General features: G+C 39.7%; 1 protein-coding gene across 6 annotated transcripts in view; it reads right to left on the reverse strand.

The window, feature by feature from the left end:
* The window catches only part of DIP2C (disco interacting protein 2 homolog C), a 354,106-nt gene that overhangs the window by 41,226 nt on the left and 299,398 nt on the right, over positions 1 to 13,482 (reverse strand). For all 6 annotated transcript variants that reach the window (XM_033852298.2, XM_033852296.2, XM_033852299.2 and 3 more), the window contains one exon: positions 6,434 to 6,564. In XM_033852298.2, coding sequence (XP_033708189.1) covers positions 6,434 to 6,564 — 131 coding nt within the window. The remainder of the gene's footprint in view (positions 1 to 6,433; positions 6,565 to 13,482) is intronic.

The raw sequence follows: 13,482 nt of genomic DNA on the forward strand, positions 1-13,482 counted from the left end.
ATACAGCATTGTAATGCTGCACTGGTTTTTCTTTTGTGTTATTACTTGAAGTTAATGTATAAGCCAGGAATGTTAATTAATCTGATCTCCTCTGAAGGAATATCAGAATAAGTAAAAGAAGACATTGCCACTTTATTTCAACAATGCTATGCCAGTTAGGATTCATTGCACAGGCTGTATTAAATCTACTCAAGCATCTCAGAGCACACTCATATGCCACAGTTATTGTAGAACAACAGAAGTTTCATTTAAACCAATGTCTCCTTTTAAAGGACACTGCTTCTTCAAGGGAGGAGTAAATAATGAGCTGAGAGTTAGGGCTCAGAGGAAACACCCCCGTGAGCTGAAGGCCCTCTGAGGTTCCACCCACCTTCCCTAGACCACCCTGGGGATCCTAGCTGAGCAAGTGAAAATCGTAAGCAAGAACTTTAAAAAGAAGGTTCTTAGACTAAGTCTGTCATGTACAAATAACTGACATGCTCTTTGGATGTATTAGAATAAGCACCATTTAAAGAACCTGTTTTTGCTTCATATAAAAGCCTTAGCCTGATGAGGTGGGCTGGGTGTGCCCCTCGGATGTCCCTTCAAAAAGGAACAATCCTGTGATATGCTGCGGGACAGGGGGCGGGGGTGGAGCTCAGGAAGCTCCCGGTGGTGCCGGTTGCCCTGTCCAGTTCTCTGGCCGCCGTTTTACTTGGACAGGTATGACCCCCACAAAAAGCTCTCCTACTCCCAACTCCAGCTCATGACGGCTTTCAGAGGACCTTTCCTGTTTGTAGTGGAAACACTGGCTCCCAGGGATCACACACTCCCAATGTGGAGCACTAGGAAGAATGGTCTTTTTAAGGAATGAAAGTGATTTGTTGGCAGATGTGTTCTAACTTGGCTTCTAAAGATGGATTCCACAAAACTGAAATCCAAGACACACGGTTAAAAACTTCCCATTTTTAATATTAAAAGGAGAAAGTGGGATATGGAACCACATACAAACTACGATTATAGCTGTGAAGAAGGGCAAGAGCACAGGAACAAACACAGCAGGATACTAATGGGGGCTAGGGTAGGGCAGAGGGACCCCGGGCATTTCTCTGCCCATTTGTCAGTTCTCAGGGCACTCGTTCATTTCCATAGAATATGACCCATAAACACATTCAAAAAAACACACATTTCTATCCTGGAATACCTCTATCACACATTTCTTATCAGGATAACAAAATGCTACAAGTTGGTGATCGCTTTAGATTGTCCTATTGGAGCTTAATGCATCAAAACATCAGACAACCAACAACCAATGTGTGGGGATAAGACGTAGGTGTTATTCTAGGAAGGATATTTGATTATCAGGTGGGAATTTTTCCGGTGGTGGCTTTTGGATTTTTTGAATTTTACTTAATCTTTCTGAGCAAGGAAATCTGATAATGAACCGAGCCCTCTGTATTTAAAGAATTAAATGAAACTCAGAATAGAATAAGAACTTGTTCCAAGTTGAGTTTAGATGAACTTTAAAGAGCTCTGAGGATGTGCTGACTGCTCTCAGTAACCAGGAGAAAGGATTATTATGCCCAAAACTTTCCTTTGAAAGTTTTCAAATATTTCCTTTGAATTCCTGCTGATGTGAAAGTTTTGTTACGCACAAAACATGCAAAACTACACATTCCAGTGGAGTCCTGTGGAAAAGTATAAAAATTATTTCTATAGTCAATATACAAAAATCAGTAAGATACCATTCCAATAATTATAACTCTCAACATGCTGTCAATTTTTCTTTAAGATTTGTCCTTGGGAAATTGATTTAGGCCTTTAAAGACCACTTTACAGTGCGGCTATTTAAGAGATCAAACAGCACGACAATATATTTGCATTACAATACTGACACCTTGGTCAAACAACTACTTACTGCAAGCAGCATCTATCCAGTAACACTTCTGTACAAATTTAGCTGAGCCCTTGCAGTTTGTGAAAACACGCTTTCATCTGGAAGTCCTTGTAGCCAACACTGTGGTGCTTTAAAAATCAGAGTTTCCATCTGGTTGAGAATCCGGCATGTTTTGTTTTCTCACTTCTGAACCAACAACCACCAAGAATACGCACTGGGGGTCTGAAGCCGAGCCAAACACCTCCTCGGCTCCCGCAGCGCATCAGGGCTGCTCCCCTCACACCCGGAGGTCCTGCGGGCTGTTCCTGAGCCCTTGTCTTCTTTCCAGGGGCCATGAGAGCTAAGGGAGACCCCTGCCCCTGAGGCCACCGACACAAGAGGCGGCCACCTGCGAGGACGACTTGTTGGACACCGGTGTTTTGTGCCACAGGCACCGTTGCACCCTCTGCCCTTTGCAACGCAGCACTCAAGGATCAGCCCCCACACCACGCCTGGCGTGACCTTGAATTAGAGCTTTCTTTGTAGCTCATGAACCAACTCCAATGAGAAGCCTCAAGGCAACATTAAGCAGGAAGAAATAAAAATAACGGAAAATTTACCTCTGCTGAATGGATATTAAAAGGACAATCTTGGCCAAAAATGGGATCATACACCAGGTAACAGCCCAAGATCTAACACCCTCGCACATCACGCACCATGTAAATCGTTGATTATCCACTAGGAAACATGTCTTTTCCCTCTTTGAAAAGTGATGGTGCACAGTTTTCTGTTAGCACCAAATGTTATTCAACCCATTCGTGAATCGGGGTTAACGAGACCACCTTAATTAGATTCCCCTGCATGACTTTTATTCCAGCTCAAATTTACACCACTTCTCTGACACTGAGGACTTTTACATTTTCTGGCAGGTACCGAACACAGTTAATGACATTGGAGCCCCATGTCTTAGGGAATCAAAATGCAGGTAAGAACCTTATGATGATCTGCTTAATTATGACAATCTACCCATATTGTTCCCAGCATTTTCCTTTTACATGCTATCATAAGGAGAGCAGAAATGAAGAAAAGGAAATACAAATCACCCACTGCTAGCTTTCTCAAGAATATACACCAGGATAAATGACTTGCTTGATCAGACTGTTAGCACATGAAAGGGTAGGGTCCAGTGTGGAGTTCAAGGCTAGAGAATATAAGCATACTTGTGAAAACTAAACATAGTTTCACCTCTGTCCTCATTCCTATAAACAGAAGACAACATTAAGAAAAGGTTATCAAATCCTAGTAGAGGACAAACAGAAAACCTGATTCACCAATTTTCTACCTGCCTTGTTTTTGCTCAATCCAACGAAAGTTGATTTGTTGCTTCATTTATTAACCAACACTGATTTCTTGGCACTGGCTATAAATACTTCCCTACTTAATAGCAGTTGCTTATAGGGAAGAAGATTATTTCCTGTGAATTTCTGGAATCTGAACTATTCTAGTTTAGATCTTAACTTCAAAAAGAACAAAACAATTTAAAAAACATTTTGGGAATATTTTCTCTCAGCCTCTGGCCTGCTCCCATTCTCGTGACAGTATCTTTTGCAGAGCAGAGATGATTAATTTTAATAAAGTCAGCCTATCAATTATTTCTTTCATGCATCATGCCTTTGGTGGTGTATCTAAAAGTCATCAACAAACCCAAGATCATCTAGATATTCTCCTAAGTTTTCTTCTAGGAGTTTTATAGTTTTACGTTTCACATTTAGGTCTATGATCTATTTTGAGCTAACTTTTATGAAGGCTGTTAACATCTGTGTCTAGATTCTTTTTTTTTTTTTGGCCTGTGGATGTCCAGTTATTCCAGCACCATTAGTTGAAAAGACCACCTTTGTTCCACTGTATCATTGTATTGCCTTTGCACTTTTGTCAAAGATCGACGGACTATACTTATGTGGGCCTATTTCTGGGCTCTCTACAATACCAAGAGTGAACCCTGATGTAAATTATAGACTCTGGGATGATAATGTGTCAAAGGTAGGTTCCTAGTTTGTAAAAAATGTACTACTCTGGTGGGAGACGCTGATAACAGGGGAAGCTGTGCGTGTGGGGGTGGGGTGTGCATGGGAAATCTTTGTACCTTCCACTCAATTTTGCTGTGAACCTAACAATACTCTGAAAAATAAAATCTAGATAAAAAAACAAAAATAAAAAATGTCTGAACAGAAGAGAGAGAGAGAAAAAAAGACATTTTGGTAACTAATATAAATTTGTACATTTGTAATTCAATGATTTCAGATTATTAACTTGATAAAACATACAAAGAATTGATAACTCTCACAATTTGGGCACCCTGAGCAAGGCAGCCACACAACTCACGACAACACATGTCACCCTGTGGTGTCACGTGGGTGAGCCTACTGAACTGGGAGGGTAGGGTCTGTACCACGCACTTCAGTTACTCCAAGGAAAGTTGTTTTCCTTTTTAAAACTTTTACTTAGGTATAATTTGCATATCATAAATCTATCCATTTGCAGTACAGAATTAAAAGAACTTTGACAGTTTTGCAGAGTGTATAATTATCACCACAATGCACTTCCATCACCCTAAAGGCATGCCTTGTATTCATTTGTAGTCAATCCTGTTTTCAGCTCTAGCCCCAGTTAATCATTATTCTACTTTCTGTCTCTATAGATTTGCCCTTTCTGAACATTTCCAACAAATGGTATCACATGATACAATCATATAATAAGTGGTCTTTTGAGTCTGGCTTCTTTCAGACTTGGCATATGTTTTTGAAGTTTATCCAGTCTGGGGAGCATTTTCATCTTAACAATAATGAATTTCCTAATCCATGAATACCAACTGTCTGACGTGCTTTTTAAAACAGGTCCAGTTTTTTAAGCAAGTCCATTGTGATCTGTTTCTATAATGGATTTCAGAACGAAGAAGTTTACAGCTGTTATGTATTTATTTTTAGTGCTGCAGGGGTCATAGCTGATTTTGTGACTTCTGAATGAATTTGCAGGTAAGACATTAAGCAAAGGGTCACTGCCACCCTCTCTGTACAATTCCTCTAGAGAGTCCCATTGCTGCTGGTGACATGCAGCAGGACTCACTCCAACCAGCACCTTCTCTGTGGATTTCACGGGGCTTGGCTGGGTGAGCCTGCAGAACCAGAAGGCACTTTTGCCAAGTAACAAGAGACAGTTGCCTATAAAGCTGTAGTTCAGAATAGGTTTCCTTCTCAGCTGGCCAGATATGTCTAAAGTCACTTTGGTCCTACTGTTGGAATGGTATATTCTGAACTATTTTCCAAGAAAAAATTACCCACAATGCTATTGCATTCTGAACTGAGGCAAAAATCATTAAAATATTTCAACTGTTCAATTATATTTGCTTTCTCAAAAAGTTTAATTGTGGTGATTAGAATGATAGTGTTTTTAAAAAATATGTAATTGGATTTAGTCCAATTTAACCCAATTGAATATTATAAATGCATTAAAATAATTGTTTTAGGAGAATGTTTAAAGATGAGAAAATGTCTACTATTATGAAAAAAGGCAATTATAAGCAATTTCACTGTAGCATCTCAGTTTTATAAATATATTAATGTACATTTACAAAATTGTATGTGTACTTAAAGGTTTATGGGTGAAACCGTATGTTTTTTGGTGTTTGCTTTAAAATGCCCATATGGAAAAGGGACAGAAATAATCAGAAGGCTGGATGAAACCAAACTGGCAAAATAAGATCCACGTGAAGCTGGTTGTTGGGCCCTGGTGTTTGTTACAGTGTTCTTTATACACTTAAACATATACACTTGTATATGTTTGAAAATGTCAATAATAAAAAATAGTACTACATTAGAAATACTACATTAGAAAATAAACTCTGTAAGACTATATGCCAAAATGCTACTAGTGAGAATTTACTGTTATCTCTGGGTAGTATACTTATGGATGGCTTAATTTTCTTCTTTATATTATTTTGTATTTTCTAAAGTTTCTACAATGAATATCTATGTACAATTAGAGAAAAATGACAATAAACATTCATCCTCTCCATTAATACTTGTTGGCAGCTACCAGGAGCTGGGCCTGGGGGCTGCCAGCTGTGGAGTGGGGGCCACGCAGGGGAGTGGGGGTAGGGGAGCCTGTGGAGCTTCCTTCCGGCCTCCCGCAGCTGAAGTCAGGGAGAAGCCTGAGGAGGAAAGAGCCTGGATGCCCCCGGTGAACACAATTCCAGGCCTGGGACACCTGAGAAGATTTAGAGGCATGAGAAGCAAGCCCACGGCCTGGGAGTTGCTTGGAAAACAGATTCCCAACAGACAGCTTCTGAGAATGGCCCCAGATTCTGTCTCTGTTGGTTTCAGCAAACTTTACGGAGACTAATTTTTCAGATGCTGGAGAGAGTGGCTACCAGGGCAGGTGTCCCTGTGGCACCCGGAGCTGGGCTGAGGAGGAGCCGCACCCTGCAGGCGGCCCCCTCCCGTTAGCAGTTCTCGCAAGTGGTCTGAAAACACGTGTGTGATTTACTTACTTATGTCGTAAAGGTGCAAAGACGAAACTCACCTACAGAGGCACCACAGGACAAACCCAAGTCCACAGTAAGGGTCCAGGCAGATGGCCACTTCTCTAGAGGGGTAGAGCTCACACTGCAGCTTAATAGAACGGCAGAAGGCACTGGTGGCTGCGTGAGACATCTGCAAGACAGCAAGGTCGCGTTAAGTGCACGGAGCCTGAGCCCATCCTAAGGACTCCTGTAACAGAACAAGGCCACATGAGATGCACAGGACCTGATATCCGATGCCTAAGGGTGGTTTTATAACAGAGAACAACTGTACCCAAGCTTTGGTTTTGTTAGGAGAGAGCAGCCTGCTGATGTTCTCATTAGTCTTCCCATTTTCAAGAGTAAACCACAAGCAAAACTTCCTGGTCCCCCAGGACTTAGTAACCCTGGCCCATGAAGTCAGGACATCTTGCATCTGAATGGCGGGTTTGACTGCGATCCCCACTGCAGCCCTGTACAGTAGGTGGGGACTTGTGACTCCTCACATCCCCTCTCCAGGCAGGGATGACACCTGACTTGTGATTCATCTCCAGGCCCAACACCACACCTATCGTGCAACAGGGGGACCAGCAGAGCACACTGGACGCACGACTCCTGTCTCAATGATCAGGAAATGTGGCTCAGAAAGGCCACACACATTTGTGCAGTAAGACATGCTTGTCATTTGACGGCAGCCCAAATCCAATCTCAGTGCAGCTAAAGTAAAGAGCTTCTCCAAAGTCAGCAACCAGTCCCACGACAGTCAGTATGGAATGTGAATTCTTTTAAAGTACTGGAAATTATATCTAGTGACATCAATTTTCTCACAGAAGCTTTCTAGCCAAAGAAATCTAAGAGGAAAAGGAAAGTAAAAGCAGCCCAGAAAACTTTACCAAGTTCGTGGTCTTAAACATGTCTCAAGTTACCGTGGAGCGCACGTCACCCAGAGCTGAACTGTAAAAGGGACCAGTGCAGAGCACCGTAATGTTCAGGGAAGTCCAGTCAAATGCCTGGGAAAAGCATTCATTAGCCACTCCAGGGAAGAGAGGCGAGAAACCAGGAGAGGGGGTTTCCATCCTACCACAGAGGATCCCTGTCAGAAGTTCTGCACAGAAGATTTCATTGTGGATGTTTTACTGAATTCATACAAAGCAATGTAGAATCACTCTAGGATCTAACACACAAGCAGTTCTTCGCAGTTTGTTTTTAAAACCACAACATTTGTTTAAAGAGGAAATGAAGCTGGATTTATGAAACATGCCTTCAACCCCCTGCCTGCTGCATCAGGAGTTAGTAAGATCACAGCTACCAAAATCATCCACATTCTCAGATTAGCAACTAAAACAGACCTTCACAGAACCCCCGCTCTGTGCAGGTGTCGTATACAGCTTGAGAACCGAGCTCTCAGCTCAGCTCGGCAGATGCTAATTTGTTAACAGAGGACTTGTGCTTGGGATATAAAAAAGAACACACAGCCTCTGCCCTCAGGAGCTGGCCACGTAGTGGGAAGTTCAGAAACTTGGTAACTGCAGGGGCTGCAAGCACTTTGACAAAGTGTGTATACAGCTTGGAGAAAGCAGATGATGATTCTCACACCCCTCTGTGGGCTCAGAGGGTGAGTTAACAGAGTTCAACACAGCGACCAGGAAGCTAACAGGTTAAGAAAACATAACTAGGAATGGGGACTGTCTATCCCTAAGCTCATTCCAATCTTGGACCCTGCCAACATCACAAACCCAGAGCCCATGCTCGAATGCTTTACCAGAACCTTTTAGTAAGAAAAACTCCTGCAAACTTGTACTTGAATAAAGAATTAGTTTTCTCAAAGCCCCAACATCAAACTCTAATGCTCTACTCTAAAAGGGACATCGACAGCAGATACTTCAACGTGGAGGAACTGGGGATAAGGCCAAGGGTATTTATTTTAAGGCTGTATCTTATGACATCTTCAGCAAGTTTACCTTCCAGTGAAGTTTTGCTTTGGCTCACGTTAGAATAAGTGTCCATTCCTGGGGCACACATCAGCTCACGCATCAACTGCAGTGAGCAGGAGAGTGCTCCAGAAGCAAACTGGTGTCAGCGCTAAAACACCCTGCAGGGAAGCCCACCTAAAGCACATGCAGGTGCTGGGCAGGCGCTCCACAGGACGGCTGTGGAGTGGGGCGAATGCAGACCTAGGATCTATCTATTAGGAACCTTCAGAGTTCAAATCACACTTCTAAACAGGGAGCATGAACAACTTAAATTGAACACCTGACCTTGTACATTTTATACTAAATCGGACATTCTGTAATGCCCTTTATAGGGAAAACACTTTACTGGAAAGGCTTTTCTCTGTCAACTTTTGGTGTGTATTGGACGCTCAATGATATTTTTGTTCAAAACCTGAATCAAAATTTATTTCTGAGAAAAATGGTGACCTGAGCAACCACAGAGGTGGGAGTTTCCATTTGGAGCAGACTGTTAAGGCAGATAATTTCAACTCTATTTATGCCTCTCAGTATTTGAAGCATGTGGGTTTTTCACTAAACAACATCACAATACACTTCATTTCAGGTACTCATCAAACAAATTAAACAGTGAAAGGTTTAAGAAAAACATGAATTTGAGAGAAAGTCTAGTTATTCATCTCTCTGGGATTTCCAGAGTCTATACTTACATTAAGAGGAATCATTAGGAAGTAAGAACATAGATCACTTTGGCTCTGTTTCAAGTAGTAAAATCTTTATAGAATCAAGATTTAATATTACAGCTCCCACTTCTGTAGATCATGAAAATGGTACGATCAAAAGTGTGTGCTTCTCTTGTGGCTGTGACAGTAGGAGGCCAACCCAATTTTCATACTTAGTAAATAATTCATCTTGGTCTGAAAATATATCTTTATTTTTAAAAGCTTTTCAAAAATTATTTTATTTTATAATGTACTTTATTGGTGTACCACCTCAAATTCTATAAAAAGCAGAGGAGAGGGTTCAGGGACGATGGCAGAACAGGAATCCCTGTCCTACTTGGACAGTATCCGCACAGGCAGAATCTGATGTAACTACAGTGGAGTTCTGGAGTCAGTTGATGGCTTGCAACTTCCTGGGGGGCAGGGGAAAGCTTGGACAGTGAACTGCAATTAATTTTGGAGAAATTAAGACATTCCCAGGTTTAAAAAAAAGTTAAGGGAGTTCATTACATTTAGACCTGCTGTAAAGGAAATGCTCAAGGGAATCCTGCAGGTTGCAATAGAAGAACATTGTAACTCGATGTCATTTGAAGAAGTAAAGGTCTCAGTAAAGGTAAACACAAGACAATTATAAAAGCCAGTATAATTGAACAATTGCTTAAAAACTCTACTTTTTGTTTTCTACATGATTTAAGAGACTAACATACTAAAACAAAACGGTTATTGGCCTAAAAACTAGTGTTACTGTAACTTTGGATTTCAATTCCACACTTTTCCTACATAAATTAAGAGACCAATGCATTTAAACGTTTATTACTGGGACTTCCCTGGTGGCACAGTGGTTAAGAATCTGCCTGCCAATATAGGGGACACGGGTTCGAGCCCTGGTCCGGGAAGGTCCCATATGTCGCGGAGCAACTAAGCCCATGCGCCACAACTACTTAGCCTGCACTCTAGAGCCCGGGAGCCACAACTATTGAAGCCCGTGTGCTTAGAGCCCATGCTCCACAACAAAAGAAGCCACCATAGTAAGAAGCCCGTGCACCACAACGAAGAATAGCCCCCGCTTGCTGCAATTAGAAAAAGCCCATGCACAGCAACAAAGACCCAATGCAGCCAAAAATAAATAAATGTATTAAAAAATGTTTATTACTATATGTTTTGGGTCATACAATGTATAAAGATATAATTTTGGACATCAACAACTGAAAAAATGGTGGGACAGAGCTGCACAGAAGCAGTTTTGTATATTACTGAAATTAGGCTGGCATACAAACTAGAGCATAATAACTTTAAGATATCAAATGGAATCCCATGGTAACCACAAAGAAAATAGCTATAGAATATATACAAAAGGAAATGAGATAGGAATTTTAAAGTATCACTACAAAAAATCAACTGAGCACAAAATAAGACAGTAAAGCAGGAAATGAGTAACAAAAAAGCTATCAGACATATGGAGAATAAGAGAGATGAGAAACGTTCCTTCTTATCAGTAATTACTTCAAATACAAATGGATTAACTCTCCAATCAATGACAGAAATAGGCAGAATGGATGAAAGAAATGATCCAACTACTGCTGTCCACAGGAGATTCATTTTAGATCAAAAGACACAAATAGTTTGAACATGAAAAGATGGATAAAGATATTCCACACGAACAGTCACCAAAAGAGAGCAGAGGTGGCTATATTAATATCAGACACATAAAATTTAAATCAAAATGGATACAAGAAACAAAGAAGGGCATTATATATTAATAAAAGGTTCATTACGGCAAGAGATATAACAATTATAAACATCTACAAACCTAAAAGCAAACCATCAAGATATATGAAACAAAAACAGACAGCTCTACAACAATAAGAGGAGACTTTGATATTACCTTTTCAATAATGGGCAAAACAACCAGACAGAAGACAACTATGGAAAGAGAGGACTTAACACAATAAACCAAAGAGCTCTAAGAAACATACAGAGGAATATACAACCACAACAGAATACACACTCTTCTCAAGAGCACTTGGGTCATGTTCCAGGGCAGACCATATTTTAGGCCACAAATTAAGTCTCAATAGATTTAAAAAGATAGATAACATACAAAGTATCTTCTCCAAGCACAACAGAATGAATAGAAGAAAAACTGGAAAACCTACAAATCTGTGGAATTTAAACAGTGCCCTCTTAACCAACAGATCAAAGAAGAAACTACAAGGAAAATCAGAGAATATTTAGACACAAATGAAAATGAAGACAATATAACCAAACCTAAGCGGATACTGCCGAAGCAGTGTTAAGGCAGAAATTTATAGCTATAAATTGTTATATTAAAAAACAAGAAAGGTCTCATGCCAACAACCTAACTTGACAACTTAAGGAATGAGAAGACAAAGGACAGACTAAACCCAAAGGTAGCAGAAGGAAATATTAAAGATTAGAGCAGAGATAAATAAGTAGAGAATAGAAAAATAGCAGAGATAAACAATGAAACCAGACGTTGATTCTTTGAAAAGACCAACAAAATTGACAAACCTCTGGCTAGATGGCCTAAGAAAAAAGAGGGAAGTATCAGATTACTAACATCAGAAATGGAAGTGGGGACATTTACTACTGATTCTACGGAAATTAAAAAAAAAATTATAAGAGAGTACTATGAACAACTATACAACAACAAACTGCACAACCGACAAGAAATGGCAAAATTCTATTTCATGGAATTTGAAACACAAGCTATCAAGAAGGAACATGAACTCTATGAAGACTAAATCACAAAAAATAGAAAATCTGAATAAACCTGTAACTGGCAAGAAAGACAAATCAGTTAAAAAAAAAATCAAGAAGATGTTAAAAAAAAAAAAATCCCAACCAAAAAAGGCCCTGGAACTGATGGCTTCACTGCTGAATTCTATCAAACGTTTAAAGACGAAATAATACCAATCTTTCTCAAACTTCTCCAAAAACTGAAGAGGAGGGAACACTTTCTAATTCATTCTTGGAGGTCACCAAAACCCTGATACCAAAGCCAGACAAGGATACTGTAAGAACAAAAAACTACAGACCAATATCTCTTTTGAACACTGGTGCAAAAATACTCAACAAAATACTAGCAAACCAAATTCAGTAGCATATTGAAAGGCTTATGCATCATGACCAAGTTGGATTTATTCCTGGAATGCAAGGATGGCTCTACATATGAAAATCAAGCAATATAAAACATCACATTAAGAGAACGAAGAGAAAAACCCCAGATGATCATCTTGGTCGATGCAGAAAAAGCATCTGACAAAATTCAACATCCTTTCATGATACAAACAATCAATAGACTAGAAATAGAAGAAAAGTTCTCAACACAGTAAAAGCAATATACAAAAACCCACAGTGGGGAAGTAGCCACATAGCACAGGGTGATCAGCTCGGTGCTTTGTGACCGCCTGGAGGGGTGGGATAGGGAGGGTGGGAGGGAGGGAGACGCAAGAGGGAAGAGATACGGGAACATATGTATATGTATAATTGATTCACTTTGTTATAAAGCAGAAACTAACACACCATTGTAAAGTAATTATACCCCAATAAAGATGTTAAAAAAAAAAACCCACAGTGAACATCATACACAACTGTGATAGACTAAAAGCTTTTTCTCTAAGATCAGGAACAAGACAAGGATGCCTACTTTCACTACTTCTATTCAACACAGTGCTGGAAGTTCTAGCCAGAGCAATTAGGCATGAAAAAGATATAAAAGGCATCCAAATTGGAAAGGAAGAAGTAAAATTATCTCTGTTCACAGATGATGTGATCGTATATGTAGAAAACCCTAACAATTCCACAAAAAACTGTTAATAAATCATAAATGAATTCAGCAAAGTAGCAGGATAAAAAGTCAACATGCAAAAAGTAAGTTGCATTTCTATACACTAAAAGAAAAATCTGAAAAGGAAATTAAAGCAATTCCATTTACAATAGCATCAAAAAGAATAAAAAACTTAGGAATTAACTAAGGATGTAAGAAACTTGTACAATGAAAACTATAAAACACTGCAGAAAGAAATTAAAGAAGAAATAAATGGAAACACATCCCTTATTCACAGATGTCAATACTACCCAAGACTATCCTGATTCAATGCAATCTATATCAAAATCTCAATGATACTTTTTGCAGAAATAGAAAAGCCTATTGTAACATTCATACGAAATCTCAAAGAAACCTGAGCAGCCAAAACAGTCTTGGAAAAAGAACAACAAAGTCAGAGGACTCACACTTCCTGATTTAAAAACTTAGTACAAAGCTACAGTAATCAAAACAGTGTAGTACTGGCATAAAGACAGACATAGAGAAAAACAGAACAGAATATAGAGCCTAGAAATAAACCCTCACATATATGGTCAAATGATTTTTTAAAA

Source organism: Tursiops truncatus, chromosome 2 (assembly GCF_011762595.2).
Source record: "Tursiops truncatus isolate mTurTru1 chromosome 2, mTurTru1.mat.Y, whole genome shotgun sequence".
NCBI lineage: Eukaryota > Metazoa > Chordata > Mammalia > Artiodactyla > Delphinidae > Tursiops > Tursiops truncatus.